The sequence below is a fragment of the Lepisosteus oculatus genome, chromosome 6 (genome assembly GCF_040954835.1).
Source record: "Lepisosteus oculatus isolate fLepOcu1 chromosome 6, fLepOcu1.hap2, whole genome shotgun sequence".
In the NCBI taxonomy this organism is placed as follows: Eukaryota; Metazoa; Chordata; class Actinopteri; order Semionotiformes; family Lepisosteidae; genus Lepisosteus; species Lepisosteus oculatus.
This window is the reverse complement of record NC_090701.1, coordinates 43,741,317-43,762,834: the sequence shown is the minus strand read 5'-3', so window position 1 is coordinate 43,762,834 and position 21,518 is coordinate 43,741,317. Positions and strand designations below refer to the sequence as shown.

General features: G+C 39.1%; 1 protein-coding gene across 3 annotated transcripts in view; it reads left to right on the top strand.

Moving 5' to 3' along the window:
* The window catches only part of LOC102687970 (desmoglein-2.1-like), a 45,071-nt gene that overhangs the window by 6,903 nt on the left and 16,650 nt on the right, over window positions 1-21,518 (top strand). Inside the window, exons 5-14 of one of the 3 annotated variants that reach the window (XM_069191390.1) lie at window positions 482-648; window positions 1,680-1,814; window positions 3,016-3,201; window positions 3,499-3,773; window positions 4,782-4,924; window positions 5,375-5,596; window positions 6,029-6,259; window positions 7,327-7,463; window positions 8,024-8,299; window positions 9,243-10,387. In XM_069191390.1, coding sequence (XP_069047491.1) covers window positions 482-648; window positions 1,680-1,814; window positions 3,016-3,201; window positions 3,499-3,773; window positions 4,782-4,924; window positions 5,375-5,596; window positions 6,029-6,259; window positions 7,327-7,463; window positions 8,024-8,299; window positions 9,243-10,334 — 2,864 coding nt within the window. In that variant the 3' untranslated portion in view covers window positions 10,335-10,387. Of the gene's footprint in view, window positions 1-481; window positions 649-1,679; window positions 1,815-3,015; window positions 3,202-3,498; window positions 3,774-4,781; window positions 4,925-5,374; window positions 5,597-6,028; window positions 6,260-7,326; window positions 7,464-8,023; window positions 8,300-9,242; window positions 10,388-16,601; window positions 16,728-17,840; window positions 17,967-21,067; window positions 21,224-21,373; window positions 21,516-21,518 lie in introns of those variants that run through there. The other 2 variants (XM_069191391.1, XM_015353866.2) reach the window with 2 other exon arrangements.

Sequence of the window (21,518 nt, the reverse complement as noted above, 5' to 3'; positions counted from 1 at the left end):
ATGAGGTATTTTGCATTTGGCTACTTCTGAAAGGAGCTTCCCTAGAAATTAAACCAAATTGTGCAACACTGAACTGACCATGGGCATGATCTTACTTGTTCTGATTCTAAAATCAGTGGATAGCCTTTATACAGTATAGCACCTAAGATCGATGCACCAGTCAGTAACACATGCACTCATAGAATAACTGTGTATGATGGATCAGATACAGTATGCAAAGACCTTAGTTTGAATTTCATGAATGTTTCAAGATTTCAAGGTTAATGTTTTTTTACAGGAAGATCCCCTCATTTATTTCTTAAAATGGACAATTGCCTTCATTACCCAAATAAACTGAACAAGAAGTTTTAAAAACTCACTTGATTTTAAGGCACAAAACCTTCCTAACCTTCCTATTATGTGTTTCTTGTATGTTTTAATTCACATTAAAAGTTTGGCTTAAAAGGAAATCGCAGATAACAAGATTTTTAAATTATTTTAGGAACTCCTGTTGTGCGAATGACCGCCACAGATGATGACGACCCCGCTACAGACCACACTAAAATTAAATACAGCATCGTGAGCCAGTCCCCACCAGAGCCACAGATTTTTAGCATGAATGAAACAACAGGCATGATTTCTGTTATAAAACCTTACCTTGATCGAGAAGTGAGTACCGTTTATGTTATACAAGATTGATTTACTGTAGATGTCCTTACAATTATGAAGTAACTAGACATATTACATGTACTTTCTTTCAATAAAGCATCTTTTTGTCTCTGGTTGCATTTGGATATTAAGGAAATGTTTATATTTTTACAGACGGTTTCAGTATTATTCCATTAATAAATTCAAACACCAAAATCCTTAATTTGGCATACTATTTGAAAGGAACACACACACAGTGCGTTTACAATCCTATGACACCACACATATTTACAAAGATGGAAAAGTAGAAATATTTATAAGGAAAGTAAAAGTAGCTGTCTGGTTTCCCTACTAGTTACAGAACTTATCAGTAAAGTGAGGACTAATTGTGAGGCCAATTAGTCAAGGGAACAACAGAAACACTGGAACAGGAACTGTTCACATTCCAGTCCTCGGTGTCAATGAGAATGAGTAATGCACTTTACTATGATTTAGAAGACTGTAGTTGCAAATATTGCTGAGCCTGTTGGTTCGGGAAAGCAGCATGGAGTACTGATTTGGGCTGTGGACAACCAACCAGAGGTGTTGCGAGTTCAAATGTCAGGCTAGATGCTGCTGTTGTTGTGGGTGTTTCACCCGGGCTTTTCCAGCTAATGTCCTGCTGGATGCTCATCAGTTCTTGACTGTCAATTTAATCCCAACTGATTTATCTGGTTTGGTTAATGAGCACCACTGATGTTTGGCCCCTATTTACATCCCCACCTGGATGATCCCCAGAACGTTTGGATTTTCTCCATGCTCACACTTAGCAGCAGTCTTGGTCCAGACACACAGAGCTTTTTAGCCTGAAAAGTTGAAGAGCAACTGGTAATAATGTGTTATAGTGCAGTGACTTGATATACTGCATGAAGATCTGTGGACTGTCAAATACCTGTAGCTGTAAAGGCCCATTGAGTTTGTCGTATATAAAGTGTTCTTCCAATGTTTATTTCTGAGTACATAAATACTATTTTATGTAATTGTTTGATTTTATTTACCTTTTATTTTTACAGCAACAGTCAACCTATACTTTGATTGTAAAAGGCACAGACATGGATGGAAAAGAGAATGGAAATACTGGAACTGGAACTGTTCACATTACAGTCCTCGATGTCAACGATCACCTCCCTAAACTGGAGAAAGATGAAGTAAAAAATATTTACAGTTTCTGTGTCTTTTCATTGCATGAGCTCACAACTTTCTATGTTTTCACTGTGGCTACGATGGTTTCTACACTTCTATGTTTCTATTATGCTACACTTCATTGTAGAATTGGTTAGAAAGAATCGGCCTTGATGAGTGCATTTCAAACCTCGATAAAAGTTATATGTACACAGTAAGTTGTAAAAGGTCTGCTTAACATCACAAAATAGATGAAATTTCCATGTATGCGCAGCACCGTGTTCTGTGATTCAGAATGAGGAAACAAAACCTCCAGTGACATGATGCGGCCCCATGACATTGTAAACAAGAGGGCCTGTTAATATAATTTAAATTCCACAGAAATATTGCATACTGTAGTTTTGCAGACAAATACTACTTACTTGTTACAGTAACTCTTCGTGCGGATCATGTTAGAGCATTTCTGTGGTGAAATTTCTGCTGCACAACCTGTACTTTTTTACTCATATATCACATTAGTCATTACAGTGACTAGTGAGCAGGAAGGGCGGCATCGTATGACAGTGAGTGGGAAACTGAATGCAAGTTTGCAACAACATGGCAACTAACAGTACTTTCACAAAATTCATGGCTTTGTGGTTAATTCAATATTTGTACATTTTTTCTGTAACATTCATGAATTAATTTTGTCACAGAGATTGAAATAACCAGTCTGAGAAATTTAGACTGCAGTTCCCCTTCAATATCAAATATTTAATATAAAAAATGTGAAAGTTGAGAGCATACTGTAGGTTTAAATCTGCAGTTAAGTTCCAGCCTGGTGATGCGACTAGCAGGTTGTGAATGAGAATCCCAAAGCGCAGGCATGCAATGAGCTCACCACCATTGGAGGTATAATCTTGCAGACTGTCGCACCTTAGAGCACAACTCCGACCCCTGCTATGTCCCAGGGGCCTGCAAGCTTCTACTGACTTTGTTGAAGGACACTGTATGTCTCTGTGGAACTCATAATGTGTCAAAAGGGAAGGTGGCCTGAACAACCTTTCTGCATTATCACATAGTCCATTTGTGGATACAAGGGTCACTCCTGTGAGCCAAAACACAAAGATGCTTTGGTGATTCCAAACCAATAATACAAAATAATTGGGAATTCTGAACTTGTGACTTCCACACATTCGTCTGGGTGCTAGTACTTGAGGTTAACTACTCTCCCAACTCTTCTTTCAGTATTCTGGCAGTGTGGATGAAAACACAGAAAATGTTGAAGTCATGAGGATAAAGGCCTTGGATGAAGATCTAGAATTTTCAGACAACTGGATGGCAGAGTATGACATTGTGTCAGGAAACGAAGGGGGCTACTTCAGTTTTACAACGGACACTGAGACTAATGAAGGAATCTTAATGTTAAATAAGGTAGGCAGTGTGGTTTAATAAACAATCTTAGTGTACTTAAAACTTTATTTATTCTGCACAAGTATGTCATAAAACCATTCAGTTCCTGTTTTTTATTTCTTTCTATGTACAATTGTTCATAATAACAGATGTTTAATATATGAAGGTCAGTTTTGCTGTCTGGAACCACGTATTTCATACACAGAATAATATCGAGGCCTAAATCACATCAAAATGAATGGTGTTTTACATGAATAGGCAATCGTGTAATGGGCATTGTTTGACGTGGTTTCTTCTTTCCTCTCTCAAACGTTAAAGGCTCTGGATTATGAAGTGATACAAAACCTGGAACTCAGCGTGGCTGTTAGAAATAAGGTGGTTATTCATAGCAGAGCTGCTGCAAGTTTCAGTTCAGGAACGAAAACGTACCCACTTAAAATCCACGTTAAAAACCAGCCTGAAGGTCCCAGATTTATTCCTAAGGTAAAGGCTGTCTCAATTTCAGAAGAGACAAAAAAAGTGAAACTCAAAAGCGTTATCACGAAATACCTGGCTGTTAACAGCGATACCGGAATGACTGCGGAGAGAGTCAGGTTGGTACAGTTTTCCTGCTCTGATTACCAGATTTCCTTTTTTTTACAATGAAATCCAAAGTATTAAAAGAAATCGCAATTAGTAGCATCTGCCATTTAAAAAACAAATCTATAGCTATAGTTGTTTTATTAAATAGCAGGCAGATTTGGGACTTCTACAGTAAAAAGGTTTCAAGTAATGATAAAAAGTAATAAACGTAATAGTGCTATAAGACCACTCAGCTCGCCTTGTTCAAAATCATCTAGCCATCTAGCAATGTACTGAATTCAGTAACATGCCTAGCTGTGTAAATCAGTACAAGTAACACCAGGTCACTTTCAATAAAGCACTAGTTAACTCCTTTCCTGAATCTTCATCTCTAGGCTGTTCTGCTGTTGATGCAGGACATACAGTATGTCTAGATTCTTTCAGTATCCTGAGCATCTCTTTAAAATTTTACTTGCAGAAATATTATACTGCTTTATACTGTTAGATGGTTACTTATATCCCTAATTATGTTTTACTCTATTTATTGTCTGACAGTCGTACTCAATAGTACGTGGTATAATATACTGCAGTAATACATTTTATTTTTTGTCATCTCTCAAAGAAACATATGGTTGTCATAAAAGGTGCCTAATGCATGTTATATAACTGAATGTGCTACTAAACACAGAGTGTGGTTTTGAAATAGCATATGAAAGCAAAGCTTGGTACACTTCTGGTAAAGCTTACGGGTGTAGATGTGCTTGTGTGCATTGAGATGGTGCTCCATCATGAGGAGGTCTTGTGAGGTCAGCCAGCCCTGATTGGAGCAGCCATCTTTATGGCAAAACTACCTGCTATCTCATGCTACATCGACATGCATGCAAGCATCTTGTCTGGCATTAAGTGGACAATGAATGAGGCATGCTTGCCAATACAATATTGCATTTAAACCACTTGCATCATAAGTGATAGCGAAATTCCCTTAATTTAGTGACCTGCACACAGATTTCATTGTTGGTGTATCATTAATGTTATTACAGATATGCAAAGGCATTTGATCCTGACAACTGGCTGTCAATCGATGAAAATACTGCGGAGATCAAACTGAACAAGCTGCCAGACCGGGAGTCCAAGTTCTTGGTTAATGGCACATATTACGCAAAAGTAATGGTCATGACTAATGGTAAGTAAAAGCAAATTGATGGGAGAGTGAAAGTAGTGTAGGAGTAATTGAACCTGTTTCTTGTGGTGGACACATACAGCAAGCAAAAGTAAATTAATGGGAAATGAGAAAAATGTGTGATACCTGAAGCAAGGTTCCAATTCAAATTTTTCTCACTTAATATTTAATTTGAAAATGTCTTGAATTTTTTTTCCAATGCATTTTCTACTTATTAAGTTTAGACATCATTTTACTTTTCTCATGAAAACTAATGGCACTGGCAAGAAGTCAGCTCTTCTCTTTGCAATGTGTGGAACTCGATTATGTCAAGACCAATGAGAACGCAGCAGAAGATCAAATTAATTGAAGGCATCAGTCTTTGTCCCTTTCAAAAACATTTTAAAAAACAATCCTATTTCTGACTATCAAACGAGCTACAGTGATAAGCTGAACGGGCTCCCCGTTTTCCAGATTTACCTGCCAAATCCGCCACCGGTACGATTGCTCTCCAGGTGGAAGACTCCAATGACCACTGTCCAGTTCTGACCAGTACCTCCCAGGTTCTGTGTACTGAGAGCACAGCTGTGTTTGTCACAGCTGAGGATGAAGATGCTGATCCCAATGGACCTCCCTTTGAGTTTGAAATCATTCCTGAAGGTACCAAGGGCACATGGATAGTTGAACCCCTAAATGGTAAGGTTTTAGACCGCATGTAGTTTCAATTTATGTATGTGTGAATGTGTGTAGAGGGAATGCTGGGAGCTTAGTAAAAGAGATTCCTTCTAGTGGTAATCAATTTAAAGGGGACTGCAATGCTATTTTTATATTTCAGGAGTAGAAAGAATCAGCATTGATGAGTGCATTTCAAGCCACAATAAAAGGAAAATGGACATAGTAACTTGTAAAAGCTCCCATTTAAAGTTAAAAAATAGAAAGGAAACACAATGTTTCGGCTGTGGAGCCTTCTTCAGGTGTATGAGAAAGCGTGGACCTGAAGAAGGCTCCACAGCCGAAACGATGCGTTTCCTTTCTTCTCTCTTCAGCATGGAATAAACCTTTACATGTTATTTAATATTTTGTCAATTATTTTCCCCTATAACGGACCACATATTTCTTCTCTTAAAGATACCACTGCAATCCTTCGAACCCATGATAACTTGTGGCCTGGTTCATATGAGGTTGCTGTGGAGGTGAAAGACCAACAAGGACTATCCTGTCCTGATAAGCAGGTTGTTAAGATAGATGTCTGCACCTGTAATGAACAGAAAACCTGTGAGGCCACAAGAAAGACAACAGGTGCTGGACTGGGATTTGCTGCCATGGGTCTGCTCATCCTTGGGTTCCTGATGCTGCTCTGTAAGTGAACAGTCCATCAGTGCTGTACTCTGTAAGGTCTTTTTTGTAAAGGTGATGGTACTGTAGGTGCATCCATCTGGGAAGAGGTTTGCCCACACTTTATCATGGGACCAGTAAGTGCTACATAATTACCCCAAAGGGGTGATGTGTCTATAGCTGATGTTCCCGGAGTCACTGTGGGGAGTTCATAAAAGTGAAGGTTTATGTGATTATTTTCAAGAAAGCTCAGCTACAGTACTATTCTAATGTCTGCCCAGCAGTAGACTGGCACCCCATCAAGGGCGTACCCTGCCTTGTGTCTGTTGCTCTCCGGGATAGACTCCCCCCCCATGACCCTGAATTGGAAGAAACGGTTGGAAAACGGATGGATGGATTCTATCCTGAATTCCCCCATGGATAGTTCAGACCTGGTACTATAGTTTTCATTCTGGAAGAGGAGTACTAGCTTATGATGCAGTTCAACCAGTCAAATACAATTTCTATTTAGATTATTTTCTGTTAAATTTGGAACTTAACAATGTTTTAAAAAAGGTTTAAAAAGTTCAGATGTGTTGGTCTGTGCCTTCAATTTGGTGGGGGCATCCCATCCTCCTTGTGAATTTCCTTGTGAAATGTAAGAGGGTTTTATTTGACCAACTTATGTGCTTTTATTGTACATCAGTGTCAACCTGCAGTCCAATCGTCACTCTCTTTTTGATCATAGTGTATTTTCATACCGTATATCACTGTGATATTCTTTTTCGACAATGTACCATCTTTGCACAATGATAACCACCAAATCAATAGGAGGGGCTGGATGGGATCTATGATATACAGCAATATTTCAGTGATCTGAACAAGATTAATTCAGAAGTACCCATAACCCATCACATTCATTAAAATCATTCAGTGTCTTCAGTATAAAATACTCTTTTTTTGTAATGCTTGATATGAGTGTAAGATTCAAGTGTCTATATTTCCATGTACCTTCTTTAAACAGATATGTTCTTTAGAAGTTTACCAGCATACATCATTTGTGTCCAAAATGTGTGGAGAGGTGTTATTTATTGTCTATGTCTGCTCAATAGTGGTGCCTCTGCTAGTGCTGTTCTGCTCGTGTGGCTGGCTTGGGGTCGGAGGACAAGGAGGGGCTTTTCTTGACATGCCTTTTGACACCAAAGAGCATTTGATTGCTTATCACACAGAAGGACAAGGAGAAGACAAGGTACCCTTGTTGCTATAAATTTATCTGTCTGGTCATGCATGGTTTAGGACAAAAGTACATTATACAGATTTTGCACATTGATCAAATATTCTTTATATTGTTGAATTGACCATCCATGACTGTCCTTGATGTAAAAGTATGATGAGGTGATTCATTAGTGAGAGTTGATTGGTTGAAGATGATGAGAAGATTTAACCTAACAATGGTCAGGTCTGGTGAAATTTTAAAAAATTTAAAAAACTAATTTGTCCATCTTATCAAGACAATGACACTTATTGTACCATTGGATGTTAGAGCCTGCACAAAGTTGCCTCTGATGGACTCTCCTACAATGCAGGCAAGATATCTGTACTGATATCCATCAGGGCTGTCTACACAACACCTTGATTCACCAGTGAGTCTGCTGCATACTGTACATGCAGAGTGATATGTTAATTGGTGTGAAGAACAGACCGATTAAGAGGGAGGTCCAAGCATAATGGTCTGGGCAGGAATGTTTAGTCATTCCCGAGATTTTGAAATTATCAGTAACTATACTGCGATGTGTTTTTTTAACACAGGAAATACCACTTCTGAGTGCACCTTTGGAAATTGTCCCTGGAAGATTTTATTTTGGCAAAGAAGAGTGGGATTTCATGAGTAGTAAGAACAACTTCAGGCATGACAATAGACAATTTGATAGAGTTTGGCATGACAATATCCATGTGAAAACTGGCAACATGTGTCAAGAAGAAATGCTGAAACAAATTAGGTCAGGAACCACTTATTCAATACATGAAGATTCCTATGTTGACATAGCACTCTCTGAAAGATACTTGGAAAATTACTACACACAGGTAATTGACTTAAATAAATCCATTAATCTCATTATTACAACACTGTATGTGGGGTTATTTAATATATGTGTATAGGTGTATCCACATTGCGTATCCTACATTTAAAAGAGGGGAGATACTGTTCATAAGACTCAGAACTACCTTGAAACTCTATTGCAACATTCTGATGTCTGCCAGCTTGTCTCATGTCTCAAGTGTTCCTGCAGAATGGTAAGGTTACTACCTATTATTAATATATTTGGGTCACTATGATTGCCTATACGATGTAGAGGCTATGAATAAGAAAATAACAGTACCTCCAAAAGTATCGAGACAGAAAAGTGAAGAGTTATTTTGCTTTTCAGTCACGCAGGGTGTATATGTGATAAAAGGATTACTATGAATAATAAGCACAATGTGCTTCTATGTTTTGGCTAAATTTGCCTATAAATGTTTTATTCATATTAGAACCGCTGCTGAATGAAACCTCTACATTGTGGGTGTGTCTGATAGTGTAATTCAATTAATCAACTATTAAGATCCATTTAGTCCAAAATAATTTCCAACAAGCTGAGGAGAGATTACATAAAGTTCTGTTATGATAAAGTTGTCGGAAATGGAAGTAGGGTATTTTTAACATTCTGGACTGTGTTAATAAGTTAAATAAACGTCTAAACAAGTAAATAGATTAAGTCATCAGTTAGCACTGGAAATTTAGGACTCAACTGGAATGAAAACCTGAAAACCTGAAAACCTGCAGAGTTTCTGCAGAACCACACAGAATATGGTTAATGTGCAGATTAAGCTACACATGGGTGAGTGCTTCTACTTGTCTACTGTATATAGTAGACTAATACATGTATTTAAATGTATTTATATAAATGTATTTATATTTATTTAGTAGTATATGTATTTATATTGAAACAAAATTACTTATTTGGTTCTTGTTGTCTTTTCTTTGTAGAAGTCGAGGTACATTACAGAGCCTGACACAGAGCCTGAGGCGCTGGTTTTTAACTTTGAAGGACGAGAATCCCCTGTGGGTTCAGTGGGATGCTGCAGTTTCATTGAAGGAGACGATGATTTGGAGTTCCTGAACGACCTGGGACCCAAGTTTAAGACCCTTGCCGAGATCTGCACCAGTAAAGAAAGCAAGGCGGAAGACTCGGTCATTCCATCAAGGCCTACCAAACAGGATAGTACTGGTTTAAGTCATGCAGTGAGCAGTGCAGAACATGTAGTGACAACTGAAACTAAGACACCCAGCCCAGTTTTGCCAGTCATGATCCAGCAAAGCACTGAATCACCTTCTGCCATTTTTAAAACCACAGACATCAGAGAAAATGTTGCAGTTTCCAATTCAGCACATGTCACCCAACAGCCTGTGTATTACACTACCACCCCAATGGTTCAACCCACTCGGTACATTGTGAAGCCGCAGGTCCACAACACCATGCTTGTCTCAGAAAGGCCAGCTTCTCCTAATGTACAGGGTGTGCTGCTGGTGAAAGAAGGCCCAGGCTCTGAGAAGGTCCTGTTTCAAGAGAACAGAGTGGTGTCTGGCTCTGCTGTGCAGGGCGGAGTGCTGGGTTACCTCCATGGCAATGGCTCTCAGAATGTGGTGTTAGTGGGGACGAGGGCTGGGTCAGGGCAGTTTGTGCAGGAAGGGATTGCTGGGCTTAATCAAGGAGCCATGCACAGGGTTGGACTGCCAGGCTCTCAGAATGTGGTGTTAGTGGAGAGGAAGACTGGATCAGGGCAGTTTGTGCAGGAGGGGATTGCTGGGCTTAATCAAGGAGCCATGCACAGGGTTGGACTTCCAGGCTCACAGAATGTGGTGTTAGTGGAGGGGAAAGTTGCATCAGGGCAGGTCAGAGGTGAAATATCTGGAAAACAGAGTATGATGTTTACAGAAAAAGTGGTATCATCTAGCTCAGATGCACAAGGTGGAATGATGAATGGAGGTTCCTTTTACATGAGTGATCTGCATGGTTCTCATAAAGTAATTATGAAAGAGAAAACTGTCTCTCATCAAAACATGCAAGACACCAGTTAAAAGACGCATATCTTGGTTGTGATTGGCGACAATTAAATGCATTCATTTGATTATATTAATAGTATGTTGATTTCATAATGTTTGAAACACCTTTCATGTGTTCTAAATGTTACATGCAGTGAAATTTTCATTTCATAATAGGGCAGTTCCTTTCAGTCCCAAAAAGCTCTTATATAAAAATACGTCCAGTCTTAAAATCTGACATCATCAACGTTTTAGTTCATGCTACGATAATGTTCAATACATGTTCAGTGTTAAAGGTTTGTTTTCTACTAGGTTTGTGAACAGAAGTCTGTGAATCTAAAAATATTGCTATCTATGGAGGATTTACACATAGGTTACTTTCTAAGAGTTTGTGCAAGAGTTTTAATCTGAAATAGTTGTACTTTTACTGTATATAATTAATTTAAAAGTCATTGAACGTTATACATCCAAATAGACATGACACATTGCATAACAGATGTACTCATTTTGAATAAATCTGTTATTTGTATTCATTTGAAAGGGGTTAATATGAAAATGTTTCAGTGACGATTAATTACTGAATGGTTCTTATTCAAGCGTTCTTAATGTGCGCTGCCTCGCTTTAAGTATACAGTATATACTACTGCTCTTCTTAATTTAGTATTAATTCTCACTTCAACGTGCTTTGGCGCAGTCGGTGTTAACCCAGTGATGGAGTAAACGATATACTGTATATGCAGTTTAAGAGACAATATAAACAGAGATTGAAAATTTCGCGCAATAATGAAAAGAACTGCTTCCGTGACAGAAACTGCGAGACTAATGTGTTAATCCAGACACTTCCAATGTTTTACACTTCCTAAATAAAACAATAAAATCTCTTTACCGTTTTAGACTTATGTTTAAACTTTATAAAGTCTTAAAGAAAATTAATAAAACCGTAAAAGTATGCTTCGCTGTAAATGAAACCCAGTGCAAATCATTTGTATATACATCTCCGTTAGTCGTTCAGAAAACAACGAAAAAATATCGTCAATCTAAACATTCAGTAAACAAAACAGTTTACAGTTCATAATCGGCTAAATACGAAAACAATTAAAAAATTGCAATGTTATTTGCTGTACAAAACATTGAAATATCTCTTAAAAGGCTCGTTTAGAAAAAAAGGACCAAAACTTACTGCGCAGTTAAACTTACAGGCGTCTACTGTATGTTCATGTCCCACACTTCCACACTCGTTTACTACTCACCTCTCACAACAGCCATATATTCGCATTTTGCACGAAACTGATTAACAAGAACCAGCATAAATAAAAAAAATGACTTATAGTACAGCTATACTGTACAGTATATACCATTTAAAATGAATTAGTATGTGTAATGGCATGAGACTTCGTAGTGTACCTCTCGTTGAGACTGTACCCGTTTTTACTTCTTTTTTAAGTTACATGGCGTCTGTCGCCATCTAACGCATCTGCCACATAATTTGAGATCTATGAAGTTTTTAAAGCTGTGCTTTACAATAATTTATGTTGAAAACTATGAACATAAAAGTAGGTATTCTAAATGATGAACTGATTCACTTTGGATATTCAGTACCCGCTCGAACACTTCACAGCTCACTGCTTTACACCTGTCAGTCCGCAGTACCCGTTACCAGGGCAACGTGCAGTTCCACTTCCGGTTACCTCCGGCATCGGTGTGTCTCGTTGCCAAGTTTCCGATGGGGAAACTGCGACCTTGGCGATATGTTTAACATAGTTTAGGTGGGTAACTGCGTCAGCATGCGTAGGCTGCAAAGGAACAAGTAATAGGTTTATTCCATGCCGAAAAGAGAAGAAAGAAAACGCGAGTAACAAAGGATTTTTTTAAACTTAAACCTGTTTCATACTACCTTTTTGTGTTGGATTTGACATATTTGTTTCTATGAACAGATGTTTTATTTTTAACAAAGTGTGTGGTGAAGGGATAATTAAGGTAATTAAGCTCTAATCACGATAAAATTGTTCTCCTTTCAACTTGTAATTGTTTTCTAAGTTTCTTTCAGTGTGTTATGTATCTCGCTGTACCTGTTCTTTACACCTTGATACTGTTTTTGATAGTGAAGGGTGATTTACTTGTACCTGGAATAGACTTTAAGCAGTAAAAATAAAAAGGTATGTACTCTGTACAAGTAATTTAAAGACTTGTGTATTTGTGTACAAGTAATTTAACAGCTTGTGTTTGACAACCTCAATTGAAAACATTTAACATTACCACAGAAGGATAATAGTGTTGGTATTAAAGTTCGGAAACAGCGTGATTTTTTAAATTATAAATAATTGCCACATCAGCAGGATAGAAGTATGAATCATCACTATAATCATGTAGCAATTGTAAAAATCAACACAGTAAAATACTGTAATAGAGACGGTGAAAATAACAATCTTTTTAGCACAATCTTATAAAATAGAAAAGATCATTTACATCGTAAAGCCTACTGTACATTTAACAATGTGCTTTGATTTGTCCTAACTTTTCTCTGCTCTTTTAATCCAACTTTATTAAGCAATATGTTTATGCTTTCTAGATATGCAGAGGTTTTTTTTTAATAGTGAACCATTTGCATGCTATATTAAAATGTGTTTTTACACCACAGAATGTATTTTTCCAGAAATTACCTGAGCAGAAAAAAAAGGTTGTTCCTCTGACCTTCTAAGCATTTCTATTGTTTTAAGGTAATACTGAACATTTCTTTAGCACGGTGTGCTTACTTTTGCTTACTTTACAGAACCTTTACTTTCTCTTGAAATAAAGTTTTCTCTCTCTCCCCCTGTGTCAGTAGGCGCTTCCGTTTCCAATTAAGTTATTTTTTAGTCAGTTCCAACATCTTCCTTTCAAAGTGGGGAAGAGCTGGCTGGCGTGTGGTTCTGCTAAGTCCTTTACGACGATATCTTCCGACACCTGTGCACACTCCTACAACATTTTCAAGAGCAGCGCTATAGCAGGAGTCTGAACGAGCCTTTGGAATTGTAAAGCAACGCTTTGCCTGTCTGTCATTTGGTTGGCGTACCAGTCCATCAAGAGCCAGCACCATCATCATGGCGTGTGCAGTCCTACACAACCTTGCGATTGACTGGGATGAGCCGCCTCTTCCGTCTCCAAGGCATGCAGCACACTCTGGCCGTTTCAACACAGTCGTTATTGGACCACAGCCACAGGAAAGAGAAGGGACAGTGTACCGAAAAACATAAATAATCACTTTTAAGATGCCAAGTAGGCTTGCATTTGCCTGCAGATATTATTCTCTGTGCCACCCATTTCCTCATTATCCCTGCTTTCCTCTGATAACCACAAATATGGAGACCCACCACAATAAAATATTTAACAAATCTATTCAGACTTCCAGATTTGATAGAACACATTAAAGGCTCACGCTGCATTTATATAACTATTTGATTAATTTCTGTTCTCTTCCCTCCCTAGGATATCTTAAAATCCAACAGCTACTCATAATGATTGACATTAAACGTACTGTAATTATTAGTAAATGACACTTTTGTTAATACACACGTATAAATAAACTTCATTATTAATAAATGTGGTATGAGTGTTAAGCAATTTTAGTTAACCATTACAATAATTTTCCAAGCGACGGATTCATAAATTCAGTACATAGTGATGATATTACTTCCACTATATTCGGGAGCCTTCTAATGCGATCCAGCGTTACGCCAAGTACGGTATTAAGCTGCTTAAAACCATTGAAAAGGTGGTTTAAGTTAAGTTACTACTTTAGTCACCGCTAGAGGGCAGCAGTTGTTTGTGTTCGTTGCAATTGAGAACAGGTTTAGCACGGTGCTGCGGACCAAGCACAGCGGCAAAGGTCGTTGCAAGTGGTCTTAAGGTGGAGCACAAGTTTAAACCGCAGCTGCGTACTAAGCACGGGTTGAACTGCTGTTAGTACGCTGCTTTCAGTTCGTTGTAATTGACCCGTCATGGTTTGAGCGAAAAACGAATGAAACAAGGAACATGGCTATCCTAGAGCACACCCTTCTTGATTCACCCAACAACGAAAATTCACACGTCAGCATTGTTGCCCTAAAGGACAATGTAACGTCGGGAGAGAGAGAGAAACTGTTTAACCCTACAGTATGCGGTTTTCCAGACCAGGTGGAAGGCGGGGTAAAGACACAGAAGGAGAAAACAGGGAGTACTCATCCAAAGCTGTAGTTGTTAACTGAATGAAGTTAACTACTATGAAATGTAGTTTCATTTAAATCAAGTCGTTAGCCAGAAGACCAGAAGAGCAACAGCACAAGGGCGCAATCTGAAGTCATACAGTAGTTGTACAACAGATCAGGACATTTAGCCAGTGGATCAGCAGGGGAATCATACAGAGACACAGGGAAGACACGAGAGAGAGAGCTCCGCTTGTTGACCCAAAACTGAGCGCTGTGAGGAGGGTTAGGATTCCTTAGGTATTCTGGAGTTCTAGGGGTGCAGTAGTGATTGAGGAGTGTGATTAGGTCATTCGTCCAGACAGCATCGTTTGCGGGAATTGACAGGTGCTTGATTATGATTGTTCTTATTCTGGATTATTCTGATTAGGCGGAGCTGGTGACAGACAAGGCCAAAGCCACACTGAACCGTCTGTCAAGAAGAGGACAAATGCCCTTAAGTGTCCCAGTTAAAGTAGAGATTTGAATTTTGATGATTAAAGTCTGGAAGAACTTGTCACTTTTGCAAAGCAGGTAGAAACGTCCAAAAATACTGAAAGCAATAATTTCTGCCAGAAGTGCCTCTGAGGAATACTTAGTGTGCTAAATAGTGTTTTTCTACCCCTTAACCTTCTTCATATGTAGCAGAGCTCAGTTGGATCATTAAAGCTTGAATACAATTTTAAAATTATTTTTAATTCATCATAATGTTATATTATCCCATAAGGAATTCCTTCTTGTCTTTTTTTGGAGGTGAACAAAAACACGGATCTGAACAGGTTAAAGTGGAAAGTTTGCCAGCTGCAAAGGATCAAACAGTCTCCATGCTGAAACCTATGAACAGAGAAGAGCAAACAATATTCCAACTTTGGAATACCTTTAAAACCCGTGGGAAATGTGGTGCTGCTTGCAAAACCCTGGCACTTCTGAATGGCTTTACTTGCTACTGCTTGTGTGAATATGACGCCAGTACAATGGGATTAACTGTTTTCATTTTCAGATCTTCTCGATGTTTTTTTTTTAAGTTTGCAGTGTTCCAGTCTGGGTGTGCTACCCCTGCTGTAGTACAAATGTAATTCCTTGGAAGTAATTTCTGAAGCACAAGGCATTTTACAACAGAAACTATTATGTTCTACCACAGTAAGTGTGATGACATTATCATTACATGAGATTGATACCTCAGGGGAAACAACAATAATACTTATAGAACATTACAGTACATTACATTACATTGTAAACATTACATTCAAGCGATGGGGGATGCCAATACATGTGTTGGTGAACTTCTACCGCTGCACCATCGAGAGCGTCCTCACCAACGGGATCACCGTGTGGTATGGCAACACCTCTTCGCGAGAAAGAAAGGCACTGCAGAGAATGGTCAATATGGCCCAGAAGATCATCGGCTGCGGTCTCACCGAGATTAAACAGCTCTATGAGGACCGCTGCTGTGGTAGAATTCTGGCCATCACAGAGGACAGTCACCACCCCGGGCATGAGCTCTTCACCCCACTGCCCTCAGGCAAGAGATATAAGAGCATACGGACACTGACCACTAGATTCTTCAATAGCTTCTACCCACAAGCAGTGAGACTGGTGAACACATTTAGCCATCCCCCTCGGACCACACCTACACCATCACCATCTACCTCTTTATGAATTCTTATCTATTGCACATCTCCAGTCATTGTTTACACGTCTGTATTGTTTACATTCAAACTGTCTACATACTTACTTGCACATTGTCTATTGTTTGTTTGTACATTGTCTTGATGCACTGTTTGCACTTTGTCTTGTTTTTTACACTTGTTTTACAATCGAGAGACTTTCTGTAAGTAAGAATTCCATTGTACCAGTAACGGTTACATATGGCAATAAAGTTCAAGTTCAAGTAGCTGTGCTTTAACAGGTTTTGGCATGCTTTATGCAGTGTTTGCATTTTGGAAGACTGTCCTGTAAGTATTTTTTTATGAATGTTATCTAACACCTATGTTCTGATTAAATTAGCTGGAAAGAAAACAAGTCTGGACAGACTTGTTGGAAAACATATTTAAGTTTAAGGTTACAAAGAGTAACCAACAAGCAGTGTGTTCATGATCTAGCATTAAGCTGCATGTCAATAACCGAGCACACGAGGTTAGTAATTCAGGGAAGTGATCTGAAAGAAGAAACAAGCATGTTGCAGGTTTCTCGTACTGGCATCAGCCTCTTTCTGTTTGTAATGTTGAGGGTAAGTAGAACCGCCATCAGTTGTTTCTTTTTTAAGATTTTAAATAGGGAGAACCGTTCATTAAAACATTACAAAAAAAACATACTAGTTAATTACATATTCATTTTTTTGTCCATAGTGTTAATTTGATCATGTTGTAAATGATAAAATTACGTTTTTGCCAGTACACAGTGCCAAGGGGAAATCTGTGTGAGGCTTGTGGTAATTTAACTAACTGTAAATGCAGGGCGATCCCCCCCCCAATAATTATACCCTTTCAAGCAATTTCTGTAAATTCTGAATTTCTTCTGGGGTAAATTTGAATTTCTTCTGTCAATTGTGATGACGGCTGCATCATGTCCTGTGCTTGTTAATATGCTCAAGAGCAAGAACGTGGAAGAATTCTGTTTTGGGAAAGAAGAGCAAGAAAAAGCAACACATACAAACATAAACCGTTTACAAAACTATGTGAGCTCACAGCCTGAGTGAAAAAAGAGGTAAAGAGCTAAGTTAAGGTTTAAAAGATGAGAGGAAACTTCTGACCAAGCTGGTTCGCACTAGCAGAATGTAATCGTGGTTCTCATTTCTGAAGGGCACTTTTTGTGAATGAGTGCTCCACGTAATCTACTAAAACAAATGTTTTGCTTGCAGTTTGACCATCCATCAAAAGATATGTGAACATGTTTTATGTCACAAGGGACAAGAACATGAAGAATCAGATGCTTTGTGGATGTTTGAGTAATGTTGGAGGAGAGTTCTGGCTTAAGCTACTTGGGTTGAGGGCAGCCCTCTGGCCAGAGAATTAGGAGGCTCCAACCCCCAGCAGAGAAGGACCTTAACCGAGGGGTAACTTGCAAGATGAAGGTGGCTGGAGGAGGAACGCATGAGATGGATGTGAAAAGAAGTGTTTGTGTTAGACATTCAGTATAGCTACGTATTGTCAGCAATGATTAGGAGCAGATGGGTAGGGTTGACTTGTTGTCGTTATCCCTCCCGAACTTCCTTTTACTGAAAGGTGACACTCGCACACTCCTCGGAACACCACTCGGTTCATTTCAAAATACGTTATTTTTCATTTCCGAAACTTTGCCTGGGATAGCGGGGTTGGACGCTGTGCTTATTTAATATTTAAAGGTCTTCAAAAACAGCGTGGAGGCTATGGAAAACGGGCAACAACAGGAGCCTGAAAAACAGTGGATCTTGCCTCCAATTAAAATCACAGAAAATATAGACTACAGAGACAAGGAATGTATTGCCTGGGTAAGTTTTTCAAATGCCTTTCTTAATGTTATCCTTGAATGTAGACTTTTCAAATGGAAACGTTTTCTAGTGAGTGACCGATTACAAAGATAGTACCTGACAATACATACTGCAAACGCCTTGCCACTTCTATTTAGAAAACCAAATAAAGAATTTTATTGTCCTGGAATTTTTCCAAGTTTCATGCTCTCCTTTTGTGGTATTTCTGCTGCAGTTGTGAAACTACCAGGGTTTAAATATGCTCCTTATTTTCAATATAAATTCAATTATGACACAACATAAATATGCTAAAATGTACCGTAAGTTAGAATTCTACTTTATATGGCAAAATAGATTGTTTCTTGTGCACAGTATTAATTATGAATGTTGAGGAGCAAATGGCAATGAAGCTCTGAGTTAAATCTGTGAGACAGTACCTGGAAAATACTAGTGGAGTGACACTAAAAGGCAGGGTCATCCTAGTGAAATAAATCTGAGGGAACAACTAAGTGCTGTTTTTGAGGTCAGAAAAAGTGAAGTTTGTTCAACTATTTTGGGAAGAATGTTTGACTAAGATAATGCAGTGGATGTTTTTAGTGTATTTTCTTTGATATTGTCCAGTCTGGAAGTCTGTTTGGAGTTATTTGGAGTTACTGAAAAAGTGTTAAGCACACCTTTTCTTTCTGATTCTCCTACAAGTAATGGCAAAAAACTCCATTTCCCTTTGCCATACTGCCTCCGTTGTTTTGTTGATTTTGTTAATCCTTTATTTTTCCATTTGATATTTAGAAAAAACAACCCAATGTATCTACATCGGTTGGTTTAGCTCTTCATTCAACACAATGATATTACTGGAGACACATTGCCTTTGTGTGCCTATTACCTACTGACTGGCAATCTTTGGGAGGTATCGCGGTTGTCACTTGATACTAGGGCAACAGGTTCAAACACATAAACAACACCCTGTTGTACCTAATTGGTAATGACCAGAAACAAGAAACAGGAAGAACATGAGAGAGTAATCCAAGAAAAAATTGAAATTTAGGGCTGGATGCAGTGTGACAGAGGTTCTAGAGGAAGCTCAGGAGCAGATAGCCGGTTGTAGGGAGGAGAGGTAGAGAGCTCCAGGCAACATAGAAACATAAGAAAAGGTGCCAACAAGAGGAGGCCATTGAGCCTGTTCGCTAGATCGGAGATTAATCATCATGCCAGCAGCCATATCACCCTGCAACTCACAACTGGCAGCCCACTGAAGCTCAGCAGGTATGAGCCTGGTCAGTACCTGGATGGGAGACCTCCGGGGAAAAACTAAGGTTGCTGCTGGAAGAGGTGTTAGTGGGGCCAGCAGGGGGCGCTCACCCTGTGGTCCATGTGGGTCCTAATGCCCCAGTATAGTGACGGGGACACTATACTGTAAACAGGCGCCATCCTTCGGATGACACGTAAAACCGAAGTCCTGACTCTCTGTGGTCATTAAAAATCCCAGGGCGCTTCTCGAAAAGAGTAGGAGTGTAACCCCGGCGTCCTGGCCAAATTTCCCATTGGCCCTTACCAATCATGGCCTCCTAATAATCCCCATCTATGAATTGGCTTCATTACTCTGCTCTCCTCCCCACTGATAGCTGATGTGTGGTGAGAGTACTGGAGCACTATGGCTGCCGTTGCATCATCCAGGTGGGGCTGCACACTGGTGGTGGTGGAGGGGATCCCCATTACCTGTAAAGCACTTTGAGTGGAGTGTCCAGAAAAGCGCTATATAAGTGTAAGCAATTATTAATTATTATTATCTCAGCTAGCTGTTGTTTGAAGGAATCACATGGCGGAATAGTTTGTTCTTTGTGTAAAGAGTCTTCTGTTCCCAGTTTTAAAAGCACTTCCACATAATTTCTGCTTGTGTCGTCTGGTTCATGTTTCACTGTTCATTCTGAAGACCTCTACTGTGTTGAAAGAAAACCTCTGAGCTGACTTTGTCCGTGCTTTGGGGGTTTCGAATATGTGGATCAGTCCAGTTGCTTCAGCCTTTAAGTCCCAGCATGTGTCTGATCGCTATATCATTTACTGTATATGGCACAGTGACGCAGTGCTTAACACTGCAGCTTCACAGCGCTGGAGCCCTGGGTTCAACTGACCTGGGGTGCTGTCTGTGTGGAGTTTGTATGTTCTCCCTGTGTTTGTGTGGGTTTTCCCCAGTTGCTCCGGTTTTCTCTTACAGTCCCTAGCCATACTGGTAGGTTAATTGGCTTCTAGCAAAATAGCATAATTGGCCCTGGTGTGGCTGTGTGCCTGTCTGTGTCTGTCTGCCTTGTGATCGACTGGCATCCCCTCCAGAGGGTACCATCTCCTGTGCTCGTTGCCTGCTGGGATAGGGTCTGGCTCTCCCACGACCCTGAATTGGATGAAGTGGCTAGAAAATGGATGAATGTAAAGACGTTGGACTATACAGCATAACGTTTTGTTTACCCTAAATTAGGTAAGTCCAAATACAGATGCAGATGGTCTCCTCAATTTAAAAATTAATCACTTATCTGTTTTCTCTGCTTCGTGTTTTTTAGAAATCTCTATTTGTTATCTATGCATTAGCAATTCTGCAGTAGATGAATGCTCCCCCTGTCTTGTTTCTCTCTTGTTTTCTTGCTAATATTGTTAATGGGATGAAAACATGACACCTAAGTTGCAAATGTTTTTTTAATTATTTTTTTTCAAACGCAAACAATGTTTTGTATTGGAGAAGTACAAAACTTCCTGGCTCAAAATAGGACTTGGACTGTAATATTGTTGCAGCAGCTGCTACTGCAGTACAAAAGACGAGGCAGTATGAGTCATCTTGCTTATTTGACTGCTGGTAGCTTATAGATCCAAAAGCATCACACAGATTTTTAGAAGATCCAAGTGAACTAAATGCTATAGTGTCATAAGGCAGCATGTTCCAAACACTTCTCTCTTTTTAAAAAAGAACAAATTGTGTTCTTTCTTCACTTTGCTTTCACTTTAAAGCCTTTGCTCAGTGAATTTCAGGTACTTGTTCTGTCCACATTGTGCATAAAGTACCCAGTATGATTTAGTTATTAATGTAGAATATGATCTTTTTACCAAATATTGTCAGTGTGCAATTTCATTTTTAGATTCGATCTTCTATCGAGCAAGACACAAGAGTGGTCTATGGGCTGGAAGGCAAAGGAGCAACAGAAGACCCTTTCAACGTATTTGTTGTGAATAAAGATAATGGTAACATCCAAGTCACAAAGATCTTGGACAGAGAGGAGTTTGCGAAGTACAATGTAAGCATAATTTTATCAGTTCCATTTTTTTTTCAATCCCAGAAGACGAATTGTTATTTACAGCAGGTAGATTGCCCTCTTCTTAAGAACGATCTCTGTTTGTAAAGCCCCATCGTGTCACTGTGTTTGTGTTCATTTTGTGCATTTCAGCTCACAGGAACGGCGAAAGATCTGCATAATAAACTCTTAGAGAAGCAGCTGGAGATTCAGATTATTGTTGAAGATAAAAATGACTGTGTCCCCGTCTTTAAAGACAACCAAAAAGGAGAAGTTCTTGAACGGAGCCCGACAGGCA